The 24,455-nt window shown below is 51.3% G+C and overlaps 1 protein-coding gene across 4 annotated transcripts in view; it reads right to left on the reverse strand.

Moving 5' to 3' along the window:
- The window catches only part of ELMSAN1 (ELM2 and Myb/SANT domain containing 1), a 76,300-nt gene that overhangs the window by 16,804 nt on the left and 35,041 nt on the right, over positions 1-24,455 (reverse strand). For all 4 annotated transcript variants that reach the window (XM_030929708.1, XM_030929709.1, XM_010382610.2 and 1 more), the window contains exons 2-3: positions 7,733-9,437; positions 5,535-5,834 (exon numbers count right to left, since the gene is read on the reverse strand). In XM_030929708.1, coding sequence (XP_030785568.1) covers positions 5,535-5,834; positions 7,733-9,190 — 1,758 coding nt within the window. In that variant the 5' untranslated portion in view covers positions 9,191-9,437. The remainder of the gene's footprint in view (positions 1-5,534; positions 5,835-7,732; positions 9,438-24,455) is intronic.

The following is a 24,455-nucleotide window of genomic DNA, read 5'->3' on the forward strand; positions in this document are numbered from 1 at the left end:
TGCACAGAAAAAAAAAAAAAATGCAGAAGCCAAAGGCCCCCCGCAAACTTTCTTGACAAGAAATCTAACAAAAAAATCAGCTAGCTGTAATCACTTGTAATTTTATAATAAGGGATTTAAACTATTCTGAATATTTGACAAAAATAGTCATGTTCATTTTTTAGGTGTGGTAATGCTACTGAGATAATGTTGAAGAAGAAAGAGTCCTTATGTATTTCAGACACAAACTGAAGTATATATGGATGGAATGATACGATGTTCAGGATGTGCTTCAAAATAACCCAGCGGCATGGAGAAGCAGAGGTACAGGTGAAACAAGATTGGCTATGTTTTGATAACTGTGAAATCTGGGTGATGGCTAAACACTGGCATTCATTATAGCCCTCTCTACTTTTATGCATGAAAGAAAGTATCTGTAGTACAAAGAATAAAAAATAATGAATGAAATAAACAAATAACAAAACCTCCCCCCAAAGCCTGGTGTAGAAGTACTCACAGGCAGGGATTCAGGAGATCCCAATTCTAGGGCTAGCGCTACCATTACTTGGCTGTTTGACCTTAGGTCAGTCTCTTTTCTGGACCTCGCTCCTCATTTATAAAATAGGGGCATTGAGCTGTGGAGCTGCTCAGGCTCCTTCCTGCTCACTCTCAGAACAAGCTGCCCAGACCTCCAGCCTCTACCACAAACGTTTCCTCAACCATAGAATAGGAACCCAGAGAGCAGAGACTGTGGTGCTCCCCTGCCTATTACAGAGGCATGCAGGCCAACTCTCCAGCTGAGAATAACCAGAAAATCTGGACTCGATGTGCAAAACACATTTCTGAAGATATAAGAGGGCAAATAAGCAAAGAATTAAAGAGCCAAGATCCAGGGGAAAAAAAGAATGCTAAAGAGGTGAGCCCAGTATCTGAAGCTGCGTTTTCCCTAGAGGGTGAATGCTATTACTGGAAAAGGCAACGGAGAGGCTGAGAAACTGAGCAGAGCTTTTAAGAAATTTAAGGAACTGACACAATAAAAACTGAGGTTTGGTCAGGCACAGTGGCTCACGCCTGTAATCCCAGCACTTTGGGAGGCCAAGGTGGGTAGATCACCTAAGGTTAGTTCAGGACCAGCCTGGCCAATATGGCAAAACTCCGTCTCTACTAAAGATACAAAAATTAGCTGGGCGTGGTGGCAGGCACCTATAATCCCAGCAACTTAGGAGGCTGAAGCAGAATTGCTTGAACCCGGAAGACAGAGGTTGCAGTGAGTGGAGAACGCGCCACTGCACTCCAGCCTGGGCGACAGAGTGAGACTCCCTCTCAAAAAAAAAAAAAAGGCCAGGTGTGGTGGCTTACGCCCATAATCCCAGCACTTTGGAAGGCCAAGGTGGGTGGATCACCTGAGGTCAGGAGTTCGAGACCAGCCTGGCCAACATAGTGAAATCCCGCCTCTATTAAAAATAAAAAAATTAGCTGGGTGTGGTGGTGGGCACTTGTAATCCCAGCTACTCGGGAGGCTGAGGCAGGAGAATCACTTGAACCCAGGAGGCAGAGGTTGCAGTTAGCCGAGATTGAGCCATTGCACTCCAGCCTGGGCCACAGGGCGAAACTCCATCTCAAAAGAAAAAAAAAAAGAAAAAAGAAAAAAAACACAAAGCTGAAGTTTAGGGCTTGCCAAGGAAGGAGAGCTTGGCAAACCCCCAGGCTTTGGACTGGGACTCCAAAAAGGGCTGATACTCACTTTCATTCAGAATAAAGGTGAATCAGAAATAGGATGGTCCCTATATGGAATAAAGCCTAGCTTGAAATAATCTCATTTCAACCTCTAATTAAAGTAATTCAGGGCCAGATATGTGGTGGTTTACACCTGTAATCCCAGCACTTTGGGAGGCCAAGGCAGGGGGATCACCTGAGGTCACGAGTTTGAGACCGGCCGGGCCAACATGGTGAAACCACATCTCTACTAAAAATACAAAAAAAGGAGCTTGGCGTGGTGGCCTGCACCTGTAGTCCCAGCTACTCAGGAGGCTGAGGCAGAAGAATCACTTGAATCCGGGAGGTGGAGGCTGCAGTGAGCTAAGATCATGCCACTACACTCCAGCCTGCACAACCGAGTGAGACGCCATCTCAAACCCCCGCTCCCGCCCAAAAAACCCAGAAACAAAAAGAAGAACTTTGCATTGTCCAGGAAGAACTAAAAGTACTAACAGATTTCAAAAAGCCAAGGATGCATGTTTTTTTGTTTTTTTGTTTTTGTTTGAGACGAAGTCTCACTCTGTTGCCCAAGCTGGAGTGTAGTGGTGCGATCTCGGCTCACTACAACCTCCACCTCCCAGGTTCAAGTGATTCTCTTGCCTCAGCTTCCTGAGTAGCTGGGATTACAGGCACACACCATCATGCCCGGCTAATTTTTGTATTTTTAGTAGAGACAGGGTTTCACTATGTTGGCCAGGGTGGTCTTGAACTCCACCCACCTTGGCTTCCCAAAGTGCTGGGATTACAGGCATCAGCCAGGATACATGTTTTGTTTTGTTTTGTGTGAGACAGAGCCTCGCTCTGTTGCCCAGGCTGGAGTGCACTGGTGCGATCTTGGCTCACTGCAACCTCTGCTTCCCGGGTTCAAGCCATTCTCCTGCCTCAGCCTCTCTAGTAGCTGGGATTACAGGCACCCACGACCTCGCCCAACTGATTTTTGTATTGTTAGTAGAGACGGGGTTTCACCATGTTGGCCAGGATGGTCTCCATCTCTTGGCCTCCCAAAGTGCTGGGATTACAGGCATGAGCTACCACCCCCGGCCCAGGATACATGTTTTAATATCTAGCAGCCCTTCTTGACCAAAGATCTAAGTCCTAATGTCATAAGGCACTCACTATACATAATAAGTTAAATTCTCTCCTATGCATTTAACAGGGTTTGGGTTTTTTGTTTTTGCTTTTTGTTTTGTTTTGAAAAGGGGACTCACTTTGTCACCCAGGCTGGAGTGCAGTGGCACAATCACAGCTTCCTGCAGCCTTGACTTCTTGGGCTCAAGCAATCTTCCCACCTCAGCTTCCTAAGAAACTGGGACTACAGGTGTGCACTTCCACACCCAGCTAATTTTTTTCTGTTGTTTTTTTTGGTTTTTGTTTTTGTAGAGATTGGGTATCTCCTTGTGTTGCCCGGGCTGGTCTCAAACTCCTGGGCTCAAGTGATCCTCCTGCCTTGGCCTCCCAAATGCTGGGACTGCAGGCATGAGCCACTGCACCTGGCCTCCTGTGCATTTTAAAATGGCACTAGCAGTGTCCCATCCTTCAGAAAATTGAGGAAATAGTTGCTCAAATCCCTTTCTGTAGGGCTTAGTTCTCTTGAAGAAATATGGGTAAGAAGAATGCTGGGGTAATCACGAAAAGAACAACATGCAAGGATATAACTAATAAATCAACAAAATGGGGAAGTGGGATAACAAATCAAATCAATCCAAAGGAGAACATGGGAAAGGCAAGATGGGAAACAGCTAACAGTAGACGGCAACTTTTAACCCAAGTATTTAAGTCATTACATTAAATGCAAACTGTATCAGTGGAATCTTAAAAAGTTGAATTCAAAGAAGCATAAAGTAGAATAGTGTTTACCAAGGGTTAGGGGATGGGGCCAGGACTGGGGAGATGCTGGTCAAACGATACATAATTTCACTTAGGAAAAAAGAATAAGTTCAGGAAACCTATTGTATAACATGATGACTATCATTAGTAACAGTGTATTATACACTTCAAAATTGCTGAGAGCAGATTTTAAATGTTCTCACCACAAAAAAATAAGTATTTGAGGTAATGGGTACGTTAATTAACTTGATTATATCAAAACATCATGTTGTATGCCATAAATATGTATTCTTTTTATGTTAATTTTATTTTATTCTATTTTTGTACAAACAGGGTTTTGCCATGTTGGTCAGGCTGGTCTTGAACTGCTGGCCTCAAGTGATCCACCAGCCTTGGCTTCCCAAAGTTCTGGGATTACAAGGTGTGAGCCACTGTGCCCAGACTTTATGTTAATTTTTAAATAAATAAATAGAAAGATATAAACCGTATCAATGCTCTAAAAGACTGGATAATAACAAATCCCAATGTATGCCACTTGAAAGATACACCTTAAGTAGAAGGATAGAGAAAAGATGACAGTAAATGATGGGAAAAGATGCACCCTACAGATTCTAACCAAAAGCAAGCAAGATATCAGACAAAACTAACTTTAAAAGGCAAAAGGGGTAGATGATGAGAAATTACTTAATGGGTACAATGTGCATTATTTGGGGAATAGATATGGATACCCTGATAGCCCTGACCTCACCACTATACCATCTATGCGTGATACACACTTGTATCTCATAACTTTACTCATGTAAAATAAGAATTGGCCGGGTGCAGTGGCCCACCCCTGTCATCCTAATACTTTGGGAGGCCAAGGCGGGCAGATCACTTGAGGTCAGGAGTTTAAGACTAACCTGGCCAACATGATGAAACCCCGTCTCTACTAAAAATACGAAAATTAGCCAGGCTTCGTGATGCATGCCTGTAATCCCAGCTACTAAGGAGGCTGAGGCAGGAGAATTGCTTGAACCCAGGAGGTTGCAGTGAGCTGAGATCTCGCCATTGCACTCCAGCCTGGGGGACAAGCAAAACTCTTGCCTCAAAAAAATAAAACAAAATATAAAATAAGAATAAAAGGCAAAAAGAATATTTAAGATAAAAAGAAACTTCATAAAGTATCTAATACTTCATAAAGTATCTAGATAGATAATCTCTATCTAGTTCTAAATGAGCAACTAATAACACTGCATCAAAACGTATAAAACAAATGATGACAGAACCTAAAGAAAAAGTAGACAAAACCTTAATCTCAGAAGGACATGTCAGCCGGGCGCAGTGCCTCAAGCCTGTAATCCCAGTACTTTGGGAGGCTGAGGCTGGCAGATCATGAGGTCAGACTGAGACCATCCTGGCTAACAAGGTGAAACCCCGTCTCTACTAAAAATACAAAAAACTAGCCGGGCGAGGTGGCGGGCGCCTGTAGTCCCAGCTACTCGGGAGGCTGAGGCAGGAGAATGGCGTGAACCCAGGAGGCAGAGGTTGCAGTGAGTGGAGATGGTGCCACTGCACTCCCGCCTGGGTGACAGAGTGAGACTCTGTCTCCAAAAAAAAAAAAAAAAAAAAAAAAAAAAAGATGTCAAGATCTCAGTAGTGACAGTATAAGCAAACATCTCTAATTCCCAGCACCCAGTACGGGCCAAATCAAAATTTGCTGATCTAGAAAAACAGATGTATACATCCTAGAATTTCCCAGGCAGTTTCAATTTCAAGTATAAAACTGTCTCATCCCCCATCCTCATGGGGGACATCTCCAAATGCCCCTTCTGGACATCTGTCCAGAAGTTTGGCTTGGAAAATAAAAACAGTATCTCCACAGGTTCCCTGGTACCTTCCTACATTGCCATGTTCTCCTTTCCCCATAGGGTCCTGGGCCCCAGGAGCACTCAGGTGCTGGAGATGTTTAGAAGGGGCGCCTCTCATACCTGAGCTGGAGCATCTGTCCCAGGGATTCGGGTGGACCGCCTGCGGGTGACGATGACTGATGGCTTGTGCTCAGCAGGGTTCTGTTCAGGACCCTTCCCGTCCTCATCAACACCTCCAGCCTGGGCTGCCTCAGTTGGGTCCACAGTCCGCACAGGCACAGACACTGGGATGATGAGGGGTACCATCCCACTGTCTTCTCGTGCTCGCTTGGTGGCTAAGGAAGGCTCAGAAAACTCCACCCCACCCTTGGTAGTTGAGGCCAATACACTTTTCCGCTTCTCTTCAGAGCCACTGCCATCCTGGATAAGATGGGAACAGAGTGTAATTTAAAAGATAAGTCATAGCCAAGCATAGTGGCTCACACCTATAATTCCTGCACTTTCGGAGGACAAGATGAAAGGATCACTTGAGGCCACAAGTTCAAGACCAGCCTGGGTAACATAGTGACACCTTGTCTCTACAGAAAATAAAACAAAATTAGCTGGGCATGGTGGCAAACTCCTGTGGTCCCAGCTACTCAGGAGGCGGAGATGGGAGGATTGCCTGAGCGCAGGAAGTTGAGGCTGCAGTGAGCCGAGATCGCACCACTGCACTCCAGCCTAGGTGACAGAGTGAGACCCTGTCTCAGTAATAAACAAACAAACAAACAAATAAAAGATAAATTCTGATTTGATCTAGGACCCTATTCCCATTTAGTTAACGGGACTCAAACACCCGCAGTGCCCCCCAGTGGTCTCACAAGTTGGCCTTTCCCTGACCACCTTTTCTTCTACCACTTTTTTTTTTTTTTTTTTTGGAGACAGGGGGTCTCACTCTGTCACCCAGGTTGTAGTACAGTGGCACGATCTTGGCTCACTGCAACCTCTGCCTCCCGGGTTCAGACGATTCTCCCGCCTCAGCATCCCCAGTAACTAGGATTACAGATGTACAGCATCACGACTGGCTAATTTTTGTGTTTTTTGGTAGAGATGGGGTTTTGCTGTGTTGGCCAGGCTGGTCTCGAACTCCTGACCTCAAGTGATCCACCCACCTTGGCCTCCCAAAGTGCTGGAATTACAGGCGTGAGCCACTGCACTCGGCTTCCTACCACACTTCTAAATATTCTCCAATCCTTAACCAGACCCACAGGTACCCCTGGGCCAAGGACAAGGCAACAGTCAATACCAAGGCCTGGAACCTAGCAGGCTTTCAGGAAGTTTTATGGTGAGAAGCACTTTTTGTTTTTTTTGAGATGGAGTCTTGCTCCATCACCCAGGCTGGAGTGCAGTGGCATGATCTCAGCTCACTGCAACCTCCACCTCCCAGGTTCAAGCAATTCTCCCGCCTCAGCCTCCCCGAGTAGCTGGGATTACAGGTGCCCCCCACCATGCCTGGCTAATTTTTGTATTTTTAGTAGAGATAGGGTTTAACCATGTTGGTCAGGCTGGTCTCGAACTCCTGACCTCATGATCTGCCTGCCTCAGCCCCCCAAAGTGCTAGGATTACAGGTGTGAGCCACTGCACCCAGCCAGAAGCACTTTCTACAGAAGAGAGCAATGTGAGGCTGGGTGCAGTGGCTCATGCCTATAATCCTAGCACTTTGGGAGGCTGAGGTGGGTGGATCACCTGAGGTCAGGAGTTTGAGACCAGCCTGGGCAACATGGCGAAACCCCGTCTCTACTAAATAACAAAAATATGCTGGGTGTGGTGGTGGGCACCTGCAATCCCAGCTACTGGGGAGGCTGAGGCGGGAGAATCACTTGAACCCAGGAGGTGGAGGTTGCAGTGAGCTGAGATCGTGCTACTACACTCTAGCCTGGGTGACGGAGTGAGACTTTCTCAATAAATAAATAAATAAATAAATAACAAATAAATACTCTCCATAACCTGCCTTCTTCCAGGCCCTTCCACCCTGGCCTGGACCAAGGGCCCCTAGATGGCCATCTCCTGCCACAGGTAGCTTACGGATGGGTTTTGTTTGGCCTGCACAGTGGGTGGCACACGAAATAGTATCTAATTATTCAAAAAATATTTCTGCAAAAGAAAGTAAGCAAGAACTCTGTCACAAGGTGAAGGGTGGTCTTTGTACTATTTCCCCACAAGCAGCTGGCTACGGCAAAGTCTGGCTGTCTCTAGGCAAGAAGCAAATTCTGCAGCCTCTCACCTATCAGCCTGATGCCCTCTGCCAGGTCTGGCTCTACCGTTATGCCCCTCTCACCTTTGCATTCTGCAGCGAGGCCAGCTCCACCGCCTTCTGGGCCAGGGTCAGCAAATTGGCCTCCTGCGATGCCCGGCGCCTCCGTCGCGTGCTCTGGATTACCCCGCCCCGTAGCACCTGCCCACAGTCCCCTGTGCTCACTGCCCTCATGCCCTCCTCGCTGCCCATGGCAAGAGCCTCTCGCTCCCGGCCATTGGGTGCTAGTCTCTCCCCATCAGGCAGTAGCTGTGACTCCCTCAGCTCACCCAGTGGGAATCCCAGAGCTTCAGGATGGGGCTGCCCCAGGGAGCCAGGTGGTGGCTGCTGCAGGGGCCAGTGATGTAGGAACAGGTTGCCAGTGAGCTCCTGCCCAGGTTGGGTGCCAGCCCCATCCAGGGTGGTGGGAGGCAGGATACCCTCCTTAGAGAGGCGGCGGGAGCGGCGGGGGAAGGGGATCTGGACCTGAGGTAGCGCCGGCTGTGGGGCTGACTCCTGCAGGAGGGCCTTGCGCAGTTCTGGGTTCATATCTGGGTTTGGGGGGAAGGGGTAGGGTGCCATGCTGTGGTGAGCCAGGTGTGACTGTCCCAGTGGCCCAGCCGGCTGCAGGCCAAAGTCCTGGGGTTGCTGCGAGGGTGGCTGTTGCATGGGGTAGAAGTTCTCAAAGAGTGGCATCTGGGGTAGGGCTGCCTGCTGCTGCTGCTGCTGCTGCTGTTGCGGTTGCTGCTGCTGCTGCTTCTGCGGAGGGAAGGCAGCCACCGGGTTTGGGGGCGGTGGGCCCTGCCGGAAGACCTGCCGGTTCACCTGGTGGCCGAATGCCAGCTGGAAGGGTTGCAGGGGCAGTGACTGGTTTGGGGGTTTCTTGGCTGCGTGGAAAGAATTCAGGGGTGCCTGGGGCCGCCCTACCTCCAGCTGCACCTTCTGTGGCATCACTGGCCGCACATTTCCATAGCGGTCCAGCTGTGGACCCCCCGCTTTCTCCCGTTTCAGTGCCTCAGGGTGGTTATAGTAAGTCGGGACTCCCACTCCAGGATGCGGGTTCCCCTTGGGTGCACTGTAGAGGGACAGACTGTGGCAGTTCCATGTTGAATGGGGTGGAGGCTGGCCTGGCTGCTGCTGCCAGCTGCTGTCACTGACACCCCCACCTCCTCCACGCTCTGGGCCCCGCCCTGGAGCCATCACAGAGTTGGGCCACTTTACTGAGGCTACCTGCTGGGACAACATGGCTGCTGAGGTCCGCTCAGGCCCATACACCACAGAGTTCAGCAGGGCCAGACTGCTGGGAGGGGGCAGTTCCACAGGCTGAGAGGTGGAGACTGCCCCTCCTGGACCCTCGTGCCCTACGTACTGCTCCTCCTTCACTCTGATGGACTGCTGGGGGGGCTGCAGGGGAGGGGGCTGCTCCTTGGGAGCTGGTTCCTGGCCCCCGAAGAGGCAACGCTTCCGCTTGTTCTGAGCCTTGGGCTGGGCCTGGAGGTTCATGATGTGGCCAACTGAGCCCTGGCGGTGAGATCCCGTTCAACAGTCACCCATCCCCTGGGGAAACGTCCTGCTGGAAGCTGGGCTCTAGTCCAGGAGCCAGGGCGGGCAGAGCAGGGGCAGAGGAAGACGCTGGATGATGAGGTCGGGCACTGGGAGAAAGAACTGTTGGCTCTTCCCTTCTCTTTCAGAGAGGCTCTGGGGCTCAGCTACTCTTCCCAGTTCATGATGCTCCACAGGGTCCTGGCACCTGCAGAGGGAAGAGCAGTGACAGTGTCAGCCACAGCATCGCAGGATGCCCCAAACATCAGCACAAGTGTAAGAAAAGGGGCCTCCAAGGGCCATCGGTCTCACCACTCATATCACAGCAACAGGCCCCAAGTCACAGAGCAGCATTGGTGAGGCAGGAGCCAAGACCTTCTGGGGAGCTGCCAGGAGGGCAGGAGAATCAGCTGCATCTCCCAGGGCACCGTGACTCTCCTGTCCCACCACCTCACCCTCCTGGTTCAGCTCCAGGACTGCCTGCATCTGGTTGTGTTATTTGTGCACTGCATAGGCACATTCTAAGGGGCAGGTGGAGCTGACATCCAGCCCAAGCCCCTCCAGCCCAGCTGAGAAAGGAGCAGCAAAAGCCACATTGGCTCCCCTCTCCTCTTACCGAGGCCCCAGCCCCCTGGGCAGCCAGGCCTAGTCCTCCTGGCACACATCTGTCTATGCAGGAGCCTCCCACCAGACCCAGAAGGATCTTTGTCCAGCCAGTGCCTCCTCTAACGCTCCAAGCACAGCTCAGGCTCAGGAAGTGGAGAGGACAGGGTCATTCCCAACATGGCCACTCCTCCTGTGCAGCCCCAGGGTCAGGAGCCCCAACAGGCCCTAGTGGAGTCAGGGGCCCAGGGTCAGCCTCACCAAGGCCTGCAGGTAAGGCCCCAGAAGGGTGTGTGCAGTCCTAGCCCCACCCCTGGGAAGAGCTGCTGGGTGGGGCTCTGGCTGCCAGTCTTTCCCAAAACAGCACAGAACCTGTTTTGCAACCCTAGCAGGGTGGAGGCAGGATCCAGGCCAAGAGCTGGTCAGCAGCTGACCCCGCCCCTGCCTGACCCCTGCCCCTTCCACTGCCAAAGAGCCCCTGGCAAATGGTGTAACTCAGATCGTAGAGGGTGTGTATTGCTAGAACTCAGTTCCAGAAGGTTTCTCCATGATAATGTCATGACTAAAGTATACAATTTTTCTGTTTTTGTTTTGTAATTTGATTTTTTAAAACAGTCGCTACAGAACAGAATCTAGACCGGTATTTTACAACTTACATAGCTGCTTCATGTATTTTTAAAGACTTTTTATTCCCTCAGAGTGCTGCTTGGGTTTTGTTTTTTTCCTGGGAAGTTGGTGGGGGTGGGAGCTAAATGGCCCACCTCTTTCCCCAGTAAGATTCTGGTCCCTGAGAAGAAGGGAAAACAGCTCGGGTGGCTCTGAAGAGGAAATCTCAGGCCCTAGATGCTACAGGTCATTGTTAGCAACCCCAGCAGCTCCCAGGAAACCAGCCAGGAGCAGCAGAGGGCAGGGCTGGGCGGGCACAGAGTCCTGACTACATCCAGTTCACAGTTCGGCCCGCCCCCAGCACCAGGAATGCCCCTCCCAGGCTATCACTCCTCTGCAGGCTTCCGCAGCTCCCCAGCCCCTGCGCTCCTGCAGCCTGCCTGCCTCCTGTCCGCCTGCATGACTCACTGAGGGCCCCCTCCCTATCTTTCACTTTCACCCAGTACCCAGAAGGGGAGTAACTTCCTCCTCCGTTTCCTTCCTCAGTCCTTGGGCCTTGAAGAGAGTAAAAGAGACCCTCCTCATGTGCAGCCTTTGTCCTTTCATATATGAAGCTGGAGGGAGGGAGAGGCAGAGACTAGGATGGCATCCAAGTCACCCTGACCCCCAGTAAGAGAGGAGTGGGGGGATTTGGACAAGAAGTGGAGAGCTGGGGGCTGGAGAAACAACCTTTCTCTTGCTTTTAAACCCGCATTCCCTGACAGTCAACCTAATTCAGAGCAGGAACCCAAAAGCTAACCCCTACACTGAAAATCACCCTGGGCACCACCATGAAGCTGTAGGATAGGACCGTCTGGCTCCGCCTCTCTGAGGGAACATCAAGCCCACGGAACTAGAAGTGCGTGTCTGCAGAAGCAAGACAGAGGAAGGAAAAATGTACGCCAGCCTGGCAGGCCCACGTGCCTCCAGGGGGCTGCGAGCCCCTCCAGTGGGCGCTCACACACACTCACGCCTCCCTTCATCACAGCCCTGTCGCCTTGTGAGCTACAGCACTGGCTTGAGGCCTGGAGCAAGGGAAGGTCCACGTGGCGGGTGGGCCTGGATGCACGTGCCAGTGTGAACCTGATGGAGGGCTGCGCCCCCTCCATGGGGACGGCTGCTCAGCACATCTTACAGAAAGAGATGAGGCGGGGTCTGCGGCTCCAGGACAAGCCTGCTTCTGCCCAGGGCAGGGGCCAGAGGCCAGACGCAGGTCTTACAGGGGCTTATCCACAGCTGTATGGTCTGCCCTGGAGGAGCTGGGCTCAGCTGGGAAGCCTCCCACTCCCACCCTGCACATCAAGGAGGGCCATCATTCAAGACACCACAGCAGCCTCTGAAGCTGAAACGGACTTGCTTTGAAGAAATCAAGGGGCCTGGTTTGGGGAAGGCTGAATCACCCCAGAAGCTTCTTGCTGCAGAGGCCTGTCACCCTCACTGAAGAGCTAAGGGGGCCAGGGGCATGGACACTCAGGCCTGGAACCCTCAGAGAAGAAAGGTCATTGGCTGGGAGTGGGGAGAAGAGTGGAAGATACTGGCAGCCTGGGAGGAAGGGTGAAGGGGCACACCTAGGCAGCAGGGCACTAAGTAGTCATAGAAGTAATGATGATGGTGATGGTGCACCCGTGCCAGGCAGATCCTACGTGCTTTGTATCCTTTAAAATTCCCACCAATAGGCAGGTGTTGCGATTTTAACCTCTATTTACAGGTTAGCTAGATGAGGCTCAGAGGGGCGAAGTAAGTTGGCCATAGTCACACATTCGTTATGTTGCAGAGCCCGCCCCAGAACCCAGGTCTGTCTCACTCTAAGATCAAGCTCTTCTTCCTTATCCCCAAGACATGACACTAAGACCCCAGATCCCTCTTCATACACCTCCCTTCCACAGCACACTCCACACACCTCCAAGCAAGGATTTTCTAGACATAGATATGCCTTCTCATTGGCACTGGGAAGCCCCTTACCCCTGCCTGAACCTTTGGCAGGTACTCTCTCCCATTCTCCCCAAATACAGCTGAGACTCTTGACCCTCCAGGAAGGGAGGGCAGGGAAGGGTCTCACCACAGAGGGTCAGCAGATGTGTGAGGTCTACCTGCAGGGAGGCCTGAAACACTTCCTCCTGCACTGGCCACTCTAGTCCCCGATCTGGGGACTCTCCAGCTCCTGCAACCCCAACTCGGGCTCAGTTGCTGCTGCTGGTGCCTCCAGCTCTCAGACCCCATGGGCTCCTCCCAGCCTGCAACTCGGGGTCAGGACTGCACCACTTCCTCTCATTTCTTCTACCCCACCCCCACTGCCCTGTCCCTCAGGTGGAAATCAAACTGCCCTTCCTCACAGTGAGGAAGAGGAAGGAAGACACCTCCAAAGGCTGCTGACCTGTGGACCTAGTCCCCGAGGTTGCAGGAAAGAGGATGTAATGAGGAACTCCTGCCAGCAGCTCAGCCCTGGGACGAGCTGCAGGGCCTCTGACAACGGATGCAGGAACACTGCAAAAGGAAACCCACAGTCACCACGGGGCCCCAAACACTGCAGTCCGCCCTGTCAGTCTGTTTGACTGTCACGCTCTATTCACTTTTCCCTTCCTCCAGGCTTCTCTCTGCAGCAACCAATCCTTGACCAGACCCACAGGTACCCCTGGGCCAAAGACAAGGCAACAGTCAAGGCCAAAGCCTGGGACCTAGCTGGCTTTCAGGAAGTTCTATGGTGAAAAGCACTTGCTCTCTATAGAAGAAAGCAGTGTGCACCAAGAAAAACAAAAAACAAAAAACCGTGCTGACCCCACATATATGTTTTGCAGACACATGAGGGGAAGGTGCTGGAAAGGCCTTTGGGTATTCAGTGCTGATGGTGACACCAGCTCTCCCGGGATGTCAGCTCAAACACACACTGCTCCCCAAGGGACATCAGCAGCCCAGCCGCACACCCAACACTAGCTGACCGACCCCAGGAGAAGCCAGTGAGCTATCACCACAGGGCAAGGGGCCAGACTGTAGCCACTGCAGGACCAGGGCCACTCACCAGTCTGCTTGGGGCAATCAGTGTGTCCATTTGAGAAACAAGACTGTTGTGAGTCGAGGTCACACAGGCCAGGGAGGAGATGCCAAGTTGATCTCAGCAGCTGCAGGGGCTCAGCTCTGACCTGGGGGTGATCCAAGGGTCCCTGCCCTTGGAGGCTAATGCTCCAAGCTCCCACTCTTAGAGCCTAGGCAGGCCCTACAAGCTCAGCACTAGGAAGAGGGGAGTCAAAGGTCATGTGCCTGTCACCCAAGGGCAAGACACCCAAACTGAGTCTCCAGGCGAGTCAGGTCTCTGAGCTGCCTTAGGACAAAGTCTAAACTCCCTGCCCTGTCCACAAGTCCCTGCAGACCTTGGCTCCTGCCACCTCTCTCGACAGTCTGTGCTCGAGCCAGGGCCTCCAACGTGCTCTTCTCGCTTTGCTTCCAGGTCTTTGGCCAGGCTGTACGCCTTCCTAGGGACAACTTCTCACTCTTTTCATCAGGCCAGGTCCTATTCATCCTTCAGGCTGCAGACACTGCTTCCACCGGGAAACCTTCCTTGACCCCAGAGCCGAGACAGGAGCTGAACTACAAGCCCCTATAACACACTGTGTATGGCACACTAAATCCCAGGTGCCCGCTTCGTCATCCCCAGCAGACAGCAGGCTCCACGGAACAGGGTTGGCAGACCGTTGTACCTTGGCACTTGGTTTGTATCTGCCTGTCAGGATGCTCATTCAAGACTGCGCCCAAGGTGAGTCAGAGCCACGCCTGGGCAGAGGTGACACAGCCTGCATTCCTGCCCCTCCTGCCTGCTCCTGACTTCTGGGCTCTCTGATGCACACCAGAGCTCCTCAAGATGCTGGGATGAAGTGAAAAGACCTAGCCCGGGATCCCACCCTACCCCTGGCCCAGGACCTCTCCACCTATGTGGAACACAAGTCCTTCTCCCTGATGGCCCACAAGCCACCTGCCCTTGACTGTCACCTGCTGCCCCATACCACATGCTGGCCAGCTGGAAAAGTGCCAGCTCCACTGTTGCCCTCCACCCCATTTTTCTAGGCTTCCACCCCCACCTAGACAGTAGCCAGGGACACAAACCTGTGGGTCTGTTTACCTCATGCCCTGACATGGCTGGACCTCAAGACACTAAGGTCTGGCCAGGATGCCAAGGAGCCATAACAAGACCCTGCCACCCCCACCAGAGGAGCACAGCACGGCCCAGCTGGCCCCTTCATCCGGGCTCACATCTTGAAAAGCTCTCTCAGACATTCTGGGGTCTCCAGCTATAGCCACACTGGGTATGTGGCCTGGAACTGCCATCTTGGGCCACCTAGAGTTACCCAGGCCCTAGACAAACCTTCCCTCTGGACCCCATGTGCAATGCCACATGTATCCCCACCAACTGGGCCTTCACACACAGGCCAGTGCACCCCATTTCTGTAAGCCACTGGACACATAAGCCCTATTCTCAAGGGGTTTGCAAACAAGGAGGCTCTGATACAACAGACATGGATCTGACTCCCGCAAGCGTCATTTTCCCTGGGAGCATGAGAGAGCAGGTAAGAGGCCCTATGGTCGGCCCATTCCCAATCCAGACAGTCCCTGGACCATCACTTCTCTGGACTGAACTTCAGCTCTCAAAAGCAGAACCCAGGACAACAGGCCACAGAGTCACGAGTCCCAGGGGTCTCAGCCATCAAGTTGCTCAGGATCAGAAGCTTGGCCAGGGTTCAAGCTGCCTGAAGTTTGAGCTTACACAGTAAAAATGCCAACACTGAGATGCTTTTAAAGGGATGTGTAAGAGAAGAATCCTTTCAGGGCTTATGAGGCACTCTCAGGGTTCCGTCCAGGCTTCTACCTTGATTGCCTCCCTCCCCCAAAGCTCGACAAATGCTCACAGGGTGTCCGACAAATGCCCACAGGGTGTCCGTGGGAAGCTGGGATCGCCAGGTTTGTTTTGCCAGGGATGGGGGAGGTGGGGGGCTGCTAATGCAGAGAGAAAACAGTCATGAACAAAGGCGAAAAGGATTAAGCCTTCAGGAGCAGCTTTTGCCTGCATTGAAGGAACTGCCTGCCTTCCTCCTAGGCAAAGGCTACGAAGAATCACAGGCAGCCCTGGAAAACCCCTTCCAGCAGGACCCAGGGATCCCAGCAGGAGTAGGGTAGAAGCAGGCAGATTTATGCTTCCTCTGCAGGAGACTCAGCAGATGTTCCTGAGGCCCTCTAGCGAGGGCGTCCTGGGACCACTGGGGTCCTTGGTCTGTCTCCTCAAAACCGTCTCTATGCCCTATGCAGCTTCTCCTTCCCCTTCTGGAAGGGCCTGGCTCCCCAGCAGGGCTAGAGCAGGGCTCTCTGAAGTCTGTGCCTGAGTACCCCATGCCAGAGTCTGCCCTGGGCCAAAACACAAATGAGGCCACTCACAGGGGCCTCCCCCACCACACACCCTCCCTGCTGCAGCTCTGCAGGTGGGCCTGCTGCCCCTTCATCCACTCCACAAGCATTTCCTCAACACTTGCTACAAGCCAGACTCTGGGAGACACAGGAGACACAGAGCTTCCAGGCTGGTGGGGAGACAGACACACAGAAACACTCGCTAATTATAATGCAAGACAGCCTGTGCAGGGACTAGGGGTAAGCGACCCCTGGGGACAGGCAATCCCTGGGGGAGCTCCCTGACTTTGAGCCTCCCCTAGAGCTGTTCCTTCTGTCTGAAGCCCTGCTTCCACTCTCACAATCTGCTTTTCCTCAAGGCCTACCTCCTCCAGCTGGCCCTCCAGCACATATTGTTGTCACCCATTCTGAATCTTCATGCTCTTATATCACTATCCAATAATGCTTCTTCAATTCCCTTCTGTTCCTGCACAGAGCCTGGGAGCAGCAGGGCCTGGAGACAACATGAACCAAGACGGAGGGCAGTGGACTGCTTGTCAGGTAACCAACCAGATGTCTGGTCCAGGAGCCGCCACTCACTGGTTCCTGCCTTTGAGGAGCTTAAGAGCCTGGGGTGGGAAGAGACCTGCATCCAGGGACCAAAGAAACACCTTTGTAAAAAGCAAGTGCCACGCGGAACAGCAGCCACAAGGACTAGCTGTATGCCGAATGTGGCAGAGTACCGCTTACCTACATAACCACTTATTCCCAACTGAGAAACGAGGAAAGGCTGGCTCTGAAAGTAACTTGTCTCAGCTCACAGAACCCATGACTGAGGAGTCAAGATTCAATCTAAGCCTCCTGACCCCAAACCAGGTCTCTCTGTCACTGTATCAATACCCATCTGTGTAGATGTCAAGGAGTGGTTCTTAAACCTCAGTGTGTGCAATAAAACCCACCCTGAGAGACTAGTTCATGGGTCTGGTGGGGTAGGGGTCGAGGGTGGGAAGAGCATGATGGGGAATCTAGGATGTTTCACAAACAGCCAGGTGGTGCCCAGGCACTGCAGCAGAGGAATGGCTAAAGAGTCACAGCCTGGCATGGTGAAATTTTCCAGGATCCACCACTCCCCATTCCCTAAAGGTACTACTACCTGCCAGAGTGCTACGGCCTGCCCAGGAGACATGAGGGGTCGCACAGAGCCCTGAGGGGACTTTGCTCTCAGCCAGTCCTAGGATTAACTGTGGCTCTTACCACATCTGGGACCCAACTGAATGCCCATGTTTACTGAGCACTTACTATTTGCCAGGCACTGTGCTAAGTCCATTGCAGGCAGCATTTTATTTAACCCTTACAACAGTTCTGTGTCTCGTTATTTATAGGCCAGGAATGGTATACTCAAAAATATCTATTTAACACAAAAGAAGACAGTAATGGAAGAACAAAAGAATAACAAAGACATAAGACATACAGAAATCAAATCACAAAATGGCAGCATAAATCCTATCTTATTCATAATTAATTTAAATGTGAATGGATTAAATACCTAATTAATGGACTTTAAAAAAAAATATGCAATTACATGGCAGAACGGACTTTTTTAAAAAAGATGCAATTTCTTTAAAAAAAAGAAACACCCTTTACATTCAGAGATACAAATAGGTTGAAAGTGATTAGCAAGGCATGGTGGCACATGCCTGCAGTCCCAGCTACTCAAGATGCTGAGGTAGGAGAAATCGCTTGAACCCAGGAGGTGGAGGTTGCAGTGAGCCCAGATTGCACCACTGTGCTCCAGCCTGGGCAACACAGTGAGACTCTGTACCAAAAAAGAAAAAAGACTCTGTACCAAAAAAGAAAAAGTAAGGGATGGAAAAAGAGATACCATTGTAAACAGTAACCAAAAGACAGATGGAATGGCTATACTAATATCAGACAAAATACGTGGTGGCAGGTGCCTGTAATTGCAGCTACTCAGGAGGCTGAGGCAGGAGAATTATTTGAACCTGGGAGGCGGAGGTTGCAGTAAGCCAAGATCGTGCCACTGCACTCCAGCCTGAGCAACAGAGCTAGACTCCATCTCAAAAAAAAAAAAAAAAAGAAAGAAAAAAGAAAACTATTATTATAGACAAAGAATATTTTATAATGAACAAAAGTGTCCATCCCTCAGGAGGCTATACCACTTATAGGCATGCATGTGCCTAACAACAGAGCCCCAAACTACATGAAGCAAAAACTGTCAGAATCGAAAGGAAAAAAAACAACTCAAATAATAGTAGGAAACTTCAATACTTTACTTTTTTTCATTTTATTTTATATATACACATGAGAGAGAGAAAACACTCTACTTTCAACAACGAACAGTACAACTAAATAGAAGATAGACAAGGAAATAGAAGATTTAGACGCTATAAACCAATTAGACCTAGAAGACCTATACAGAACACTCCACCTAACAACAGCAAAATACACAGGAATACACACTCTTCTCAAGAGCACACAGATACGGCAGTCGGAGGTGAACTGTTGTCTTTGTTTCTTTTTTAAAAAGAACAGGCCCGGTGCAGTGGCTCACGCCTGTAATCCCAAAATTTTGGAAGGCCAAGGCGGGAGGATCACTTGAGCCCAGGAGCTCAAGACCAGCCTGGGCAACAAAAGGAGACCGTGTCTTTACAAAAAATAAAAAAGAATTAGTTGGGTGTGGCGGCCACTATAGGCTATAGTCCCAGCTACTCAGGAAGCTGAGGCAGAAGGATTGCTTGGGCCCAGGAGGTTGAGGCTGCAGTAAGCCATGTTCATGCCTCTGCAATCCAGCGTGGGTAAAAGACCAAGATCCAGTCTCAGAAAAAATTAAAAAAAAAAAAAAAAAAAAAAAACACACATGGAACATTCTCTACAATAGATCATTATTAGGCCATAAGACAAGTCTCAACAAATGCAAAGGGACTGAAATCACTCAAAGTATGTTCTCTAATCAAAATGGGCTGAAACTGGAAATCAATAACCGAAGGAAATTTGGGAAACTTACAGGAAACGAAGGTTAAAAGTAACTCGCCAAGTTCTCTCAGCTCAGAAAGGCCCCTCCCTCCTCAGCCCATGTTCTCCACACCTTCTGTATCACAGCCCTAGGCAGCTGCAGAGCTCAGACTTTTGCAAAGGCCTGGGTAGCCCCTCTCCCAGACACACACTGAACCTGACCCCAAGCTTGATCCCAACAGCAAAACAACTAGGGGATAGAGAGGCCTTTGGGATTGCAACAGCTTGTCAGGCAGTCCTGTTTTTCCCTGGGAAAAATGGCGACAGGCAAATATTTCCACTTCCATGACCAATCCACAAAATATCCAAAAGACAGATCCTTCCCAAAAGAAGGGAGCGAACGAGTACTTCCCTGGGCTGGGTCCTTCACATATTCGAATCCATGCTTATAAACCTCCTATGGAGGAGTCTTATGTCCCCATTCTCCAGAGGGAAGTTGAGGCTCTGCTGTTACAGAGCCAGAAGCAAGATTCAAAACTTTATCTTGTGTCTTCAAGTCCTTGCTCTTTCCACCACCCTCCCAGAAAAATCTGAAATCTACACCTGCGGGCCTCAGAAGGAATGCTACACTTGAGAACTTCACAAAGCCAGCTCCTTCCTAGAGCTGCTGCTCTTCCCTGGGGGCATTTCCAAGCACAGCATGGTCTATTAACACTCTTCTTAAGAAATAATCCTAGCCCCAGTCAGCCAGAAACACTTTCCCCTCCAGATGGGGGGTGGGGGGGGGGTGGGGGGCCCATATCTGTAAAAGCCCCTGGAAGCCAAGAGAGCCCAAAGGGTGTTGAGGTGTGGGGGACTGCAGAGGTTAGCTGGAGGCTGCAGGCTCAGCACCGTCTCACTCTGGAATAAAAGCCTCCATGCCACATGGAGAAAGGTGGCTTGGGCCTCTCTTCAGAGCCAACTGGCAAAGCAGGGCCCAGCTGGGAAAGCTGAACAGATTCCAAATATCAAGGGATGTCAATGTTTACCTACTCCAATTCCTTGGTCCACGGAGCAGTCCAGAGAGTGAAATAAACTTGCCCGAGGACACGCAGCCAGGAGCAAAATCAAAGACTCCAATAACAATGCTTCATGACTCCATTTAGGCAGGTCCCACCACTTGGCAAGACACTGGGCAAAGCATGGAGCCAAGGTTTATCCCAACATCACGCAAACAAGACTTCATCAATACCTCCAACATTTCCACTGGGGGTGCTACTATGTGCCAGGCATGGTGCTAAGCACACTACATGCAGTATCCTGTGGAATCCTCTCACAGAAAGGTAGATATTATCATTATTATTTTTGTAGAGATGGAGTCTCACTTTGTTGCCCAGGCTGGTCTTGAACTCCTGGCCTCAAGGGATCCTCTCAACTCAACCACCCGAAGTGCTGAGATTACAGACGTGAGCCACCACACCAGGCCATCAAGGTAGGCATTATTACTCCTCCTTTCTAAACAAGAAATCTGAAAAGACCTGAGGTCAAATCACTTGCCTAAAGTCACAGCAGTATAAAGGCAAGGCCAGGACTGCCACCTAGGCCTGCCCGTTCTGCAAACTTCCTCCCCCCAGAGTTTCAGACTTGGGCGTCACACCAGGCTGCCTGGGATAGACAGCAGCAGCCTCTGGGTTGCTCACGTCTGCTCCCTGGAGAGCAGCTTCAGCTGGCCTGAAAACCACCATGATGTTCTGAGATGTGGCTGGTCAGGTAAGGTGGATGGGAGAGGCCGGGCAGGTGAGTGGCTTTGAAGATGAAGAGGTTATAGGTGATTACCTCCAGTGGACCAACTTGTGGAGGGCTCGGCATCTTTGCCTAAGAGGAAGCCACACCCCTTCCACACCTCCAACCCCACAACTGAGGTTAGCCAACAGCTCTTAAAAATAAAGCCAGGCCGGGTGCAGTGGCTCACATTTGTAATCCCAACAACTTTGGGAGGCCGAGGTGGGCAGACCACCTGAGGTCAGGAGTTTGAGACCAGCCTTACCAACATGGAGAAACTCTGTCTCTACTAAAAATACAAAATTACCCGGGCATGGTGGCGCAGGCCTCTAATCCCAGCTACTCGGGAGGCTGAGGCAGGAGAATCATTTGAACCCAGCGCATGCCTGTAATCCCAGCTACTCGGGAGGCTGAGTCAGAAGAATTACTTGAACCCAGGAGGTAGAGGTTGCGGTGAGCCAAGATCGTGCCACTGCACTCCAGCCTGGGCAACAAGAGCAAAACTCCATCTCAAAAAATAAATAAATAAATAATGCCTTCGGCCAGGCATGGTGGCTCACGCCTGTAATCCCAGCACTTTGGGATGCCAAGGCAGAGGGATCGTTTGAGGTCAGGAGTTCCAGACCAGCCCGGCCAACATGGTGAAACCCCGTCTCTACTAAAAATACAAAAATTAGCTAGGCATGGTGGCAGGCGCCTGTAATCCCAGTTACTCGGGAGGCTGAGATAGGAGAATTGCTTGAACCCAGGAGGCAGAGGTTGCAGTGAGCCAAGATGGTACCACTGCACTCCAGCCTGGGCAACAAGAGCAAAACTGTACCTCAAAAAATAAAGTCTTGACTCTCCCCTGCTTGTCAGATAACCCAAGTCTCCATGGAGTCCAAGCTCCAGTCCCTTATCCTGCCACCCTGAGGTCTGGGTCAAATCAGCTGTCTGCTTGGGTTCCCCATTCAGGACACTGAGCATTAGCCCCCAGCCACAGCCTGCCACATCTCCGCGTGGTGCTCTCAGAGTGCTGCTTCTCCCAATAACTTAACTTCCTAAATAGAATCTGTTCATCGCACATCCCGAGTAGAGGAGACAGAGCTGCCCACTCACTCCAAAGATCATTTGTCTAAACCTCCATTTCATGGCTCATAAAACCAAGTCCTCAAAGGTAAAATGACCTGCCTAAGGACACATGGCTGACCACCTGGTAGAGCTACAGTGAGGGCCTCCCAGGTGGATGTTCTCACACTTAGCACCCCTCAGACCTGACATTGCCAGGTCCTTGACATTCGTCTGGGGGAGGTAAAGCAAGGGGTATAGTATGTGTGTCAAGCCTACCAAGTCTTCATCAACCCATGCTCTCCTGACTGGTCAGGGTTGGAAAGGGCCAAGACCCACCTGGTGCCTGGGAGTTAGATGGGTCAGTGTCTGCCAGAGTGGTGTGAGAGTAAAGAACGGGGGAAATATGGCTCCCCAGTACGTGCCAAGTGACCAGGAAGCACAAAAATTTGCCACCAGCAGAGGGAGGAGTCTCAGTGTGGCTGCCTGGGGCCTCCTAGAAGGGCTGCAAAGTGGGCACACCCATTTGACTCTAGAGCCATCACATCAGCCTCACGTCCTTCCTCAGGCCCTGGTCAAGATGCAAGACTTTTGCCAAAGGCTCACGCATTCTTTGCATTTCTCCAGTCTCTGAGCAGCTGCTGCAGGGCCTTTTCTCCTATGTTGATTTATTCTTTATTGTTCCTGAAATATACCCAGAGGCTTTTGGCACAGCATGTGGGCACATCAGAGCATCCAGCCCAAGCCCCAAGTACACACCAACCAGACTCTCTGCGACCTGGGCCAAGCCAGCTGGAATGATGGGCCCCAGGTCAGACCAAGCAGCCAAGAAGGGAGACCAAAGATCCCACCTAGCCCCAGTCTTTGATCCCCAGAGCTGTTCTCAGTACCTCAGAGGCTGGGATACCTTTAGCGGGGATGAGACACTTGGGAGGTCCCCCAGGAAACCCACAACTAAGCTGAAACCAAGCCTTTCCCCTCCTCCTGTGCATGTGCCTGGCCGGGCAGTCCCCAGGTCCACAGCTGAGTCCTCCACAGAACGGCCTCAGGGCTCAAGGCTGGGCTCCTGGCTGCCCTGTGAAGCACCTGGAGAGGGAGGCAGCAGGGAGGTCTTCTCCACCCTTCCCAGCCCAAAATATCTCCCGTTATCAGCCATTCTAATGGTGCCCGAATTCCTACTATCAGCACTTCATACCAAGGATCAAAGCATTGTTCCCTGTGCGCAGGAAAATAGCTGGAGGAAGTGTGGGAGCCGCAGGGTAAAAGAAGTCAGGGGCAATGTATGCTGGCTTCTCCAATCACCGGCCTCTGTGAGCCTGGGGATCCCTACTGGTGAATGGGCACAACAGTTTCATCTTCATTATTGTGCAACTCAATGAGGTAATACATAGATGAAGTGCCACCTGGCACAGGGTATGCACTCAATAAATGGGATTCCTGTCTCCCTTGCTGGGTAGGGGTGGTTCAGACATCGTTATCAGTCTTTAACACCTTGGAGGAAATGAATGGTCCGACTCTTCCAGTTCCACAGCCGGCTGAGAGCAGGGCTGGCCAGGCAGGGGCAGGACAGGGAGACTCAAAGTCCTAGCAACACTGTGGGGCTCTGCAGGCATGCACAGCTTCTGGCCTACAGATCCAGGAGAGAGAGGCCTGGCGAGAAAGTCTAGAGGGCACCCAGCAGAGGCCTCCTTTAAACTCAGCTATGCCAGCAGGGGCTGCCTACAGGGATACAGGGGGATGAGGGTATTTCCCAGATAACACCGGCAGAGCCTCCAGGCCCACGAGGATGAGCCGCCACCCTCCTTTGCTCACTCTAATAAAAGCAATAAAGGGGAAGGTGCAATGGCCAGAAGGGAGCTGAGGAAGGGCTGCAGGAAGTAGAAGGGACTCCAGTGTGGCAGAGACACAGGGCCTGCAGAAAGCAAGCAAGCCTGCCCAGAGGCCACCACAGTAAATGTCCCACAAGTGGAAGTGCCCGCCTGGTTATTTTTGGTGCCTCTTCTGCCCAAAGCCAGCAAGGAAGGGCAGCTGCCAGCAACATGGAAGGGCTGTTTACACTCAAGTGTGCAGGCACTGTGACAGGGCCAGAAAGCACAACTAGCAGCCACCATGCAGACAGGCCCCTGCTCCTGTTTTTCCCCTCCCAACTGTCCCCTGTTGGGTGCTGCACAGCTGACAGAGTGTGGGTACTTCTGCTTTTACTCAGATCCAGCCTCCCAACCACAGGACTCACTCACGCACACGCAAACAAATAAATAACTATGGAGCCAGCTGAGGACTGAGCCACACCCAGGAGCCAAGACAGTATTCCTTTGGATTCTTCCTGCACTCAAACTGCCCTCCCAGCTTCCAAACTGGGAGGAGCAGCAACCAGGCACGGGACACAGGAGCAGTCCCTTTCCACCCTCCCAAAGTGAAAGTGGAGACAGTCTTTAGAACCTCAAGCATCTCACCACCTCTCGGCTTCCCCATTTGAAAATGAAGGATTTGGACTAGATATCCCAAATGGTTTCCCAGCTCTGGAATGACTCCCTGGAGGCCAGGACTATGACCCGAGGCCAGCTGGGGCCTGAGAGAGAGGAAGGCCAGGTCGGGAGGAGGATCTGTGCCACAGCTCACATGAAGTCTCAGGGTTGCAAGTTATCACTTAAGCCTGTTTCTGAGCTATGGGGGCCTTACCTACTAAAGAAATGGCAAGTTCTGGCAACAGTAAGCTGGATAGGGGCCTCTGCCCAACTACTGGGAAAAGCGGGGGACCAAAATATCTCACCATTTTCCTTCTTGTCTGGATTCCAATTCCCCAGAGAAGCTGGGCAGCTTTAGAGAGAAG

This window comes from Rhinopithecus roxellana, chromosome 5 (genome assembly GCF_007565055.1).
Source record: "Rhinopithecus roxellana isolate Shanxi Qingling chromosome 5, ASM756505v1, whole genome shotgun sequence".
In the NCBI taxonomy this organism is placed as follows: domain Eukaryota; kingdom Metazoa; phylum Chordata; class Mammalia; order Primates; family Cercopithecidae; genus Rhinopithecus; species Rhinopithecus roxellana.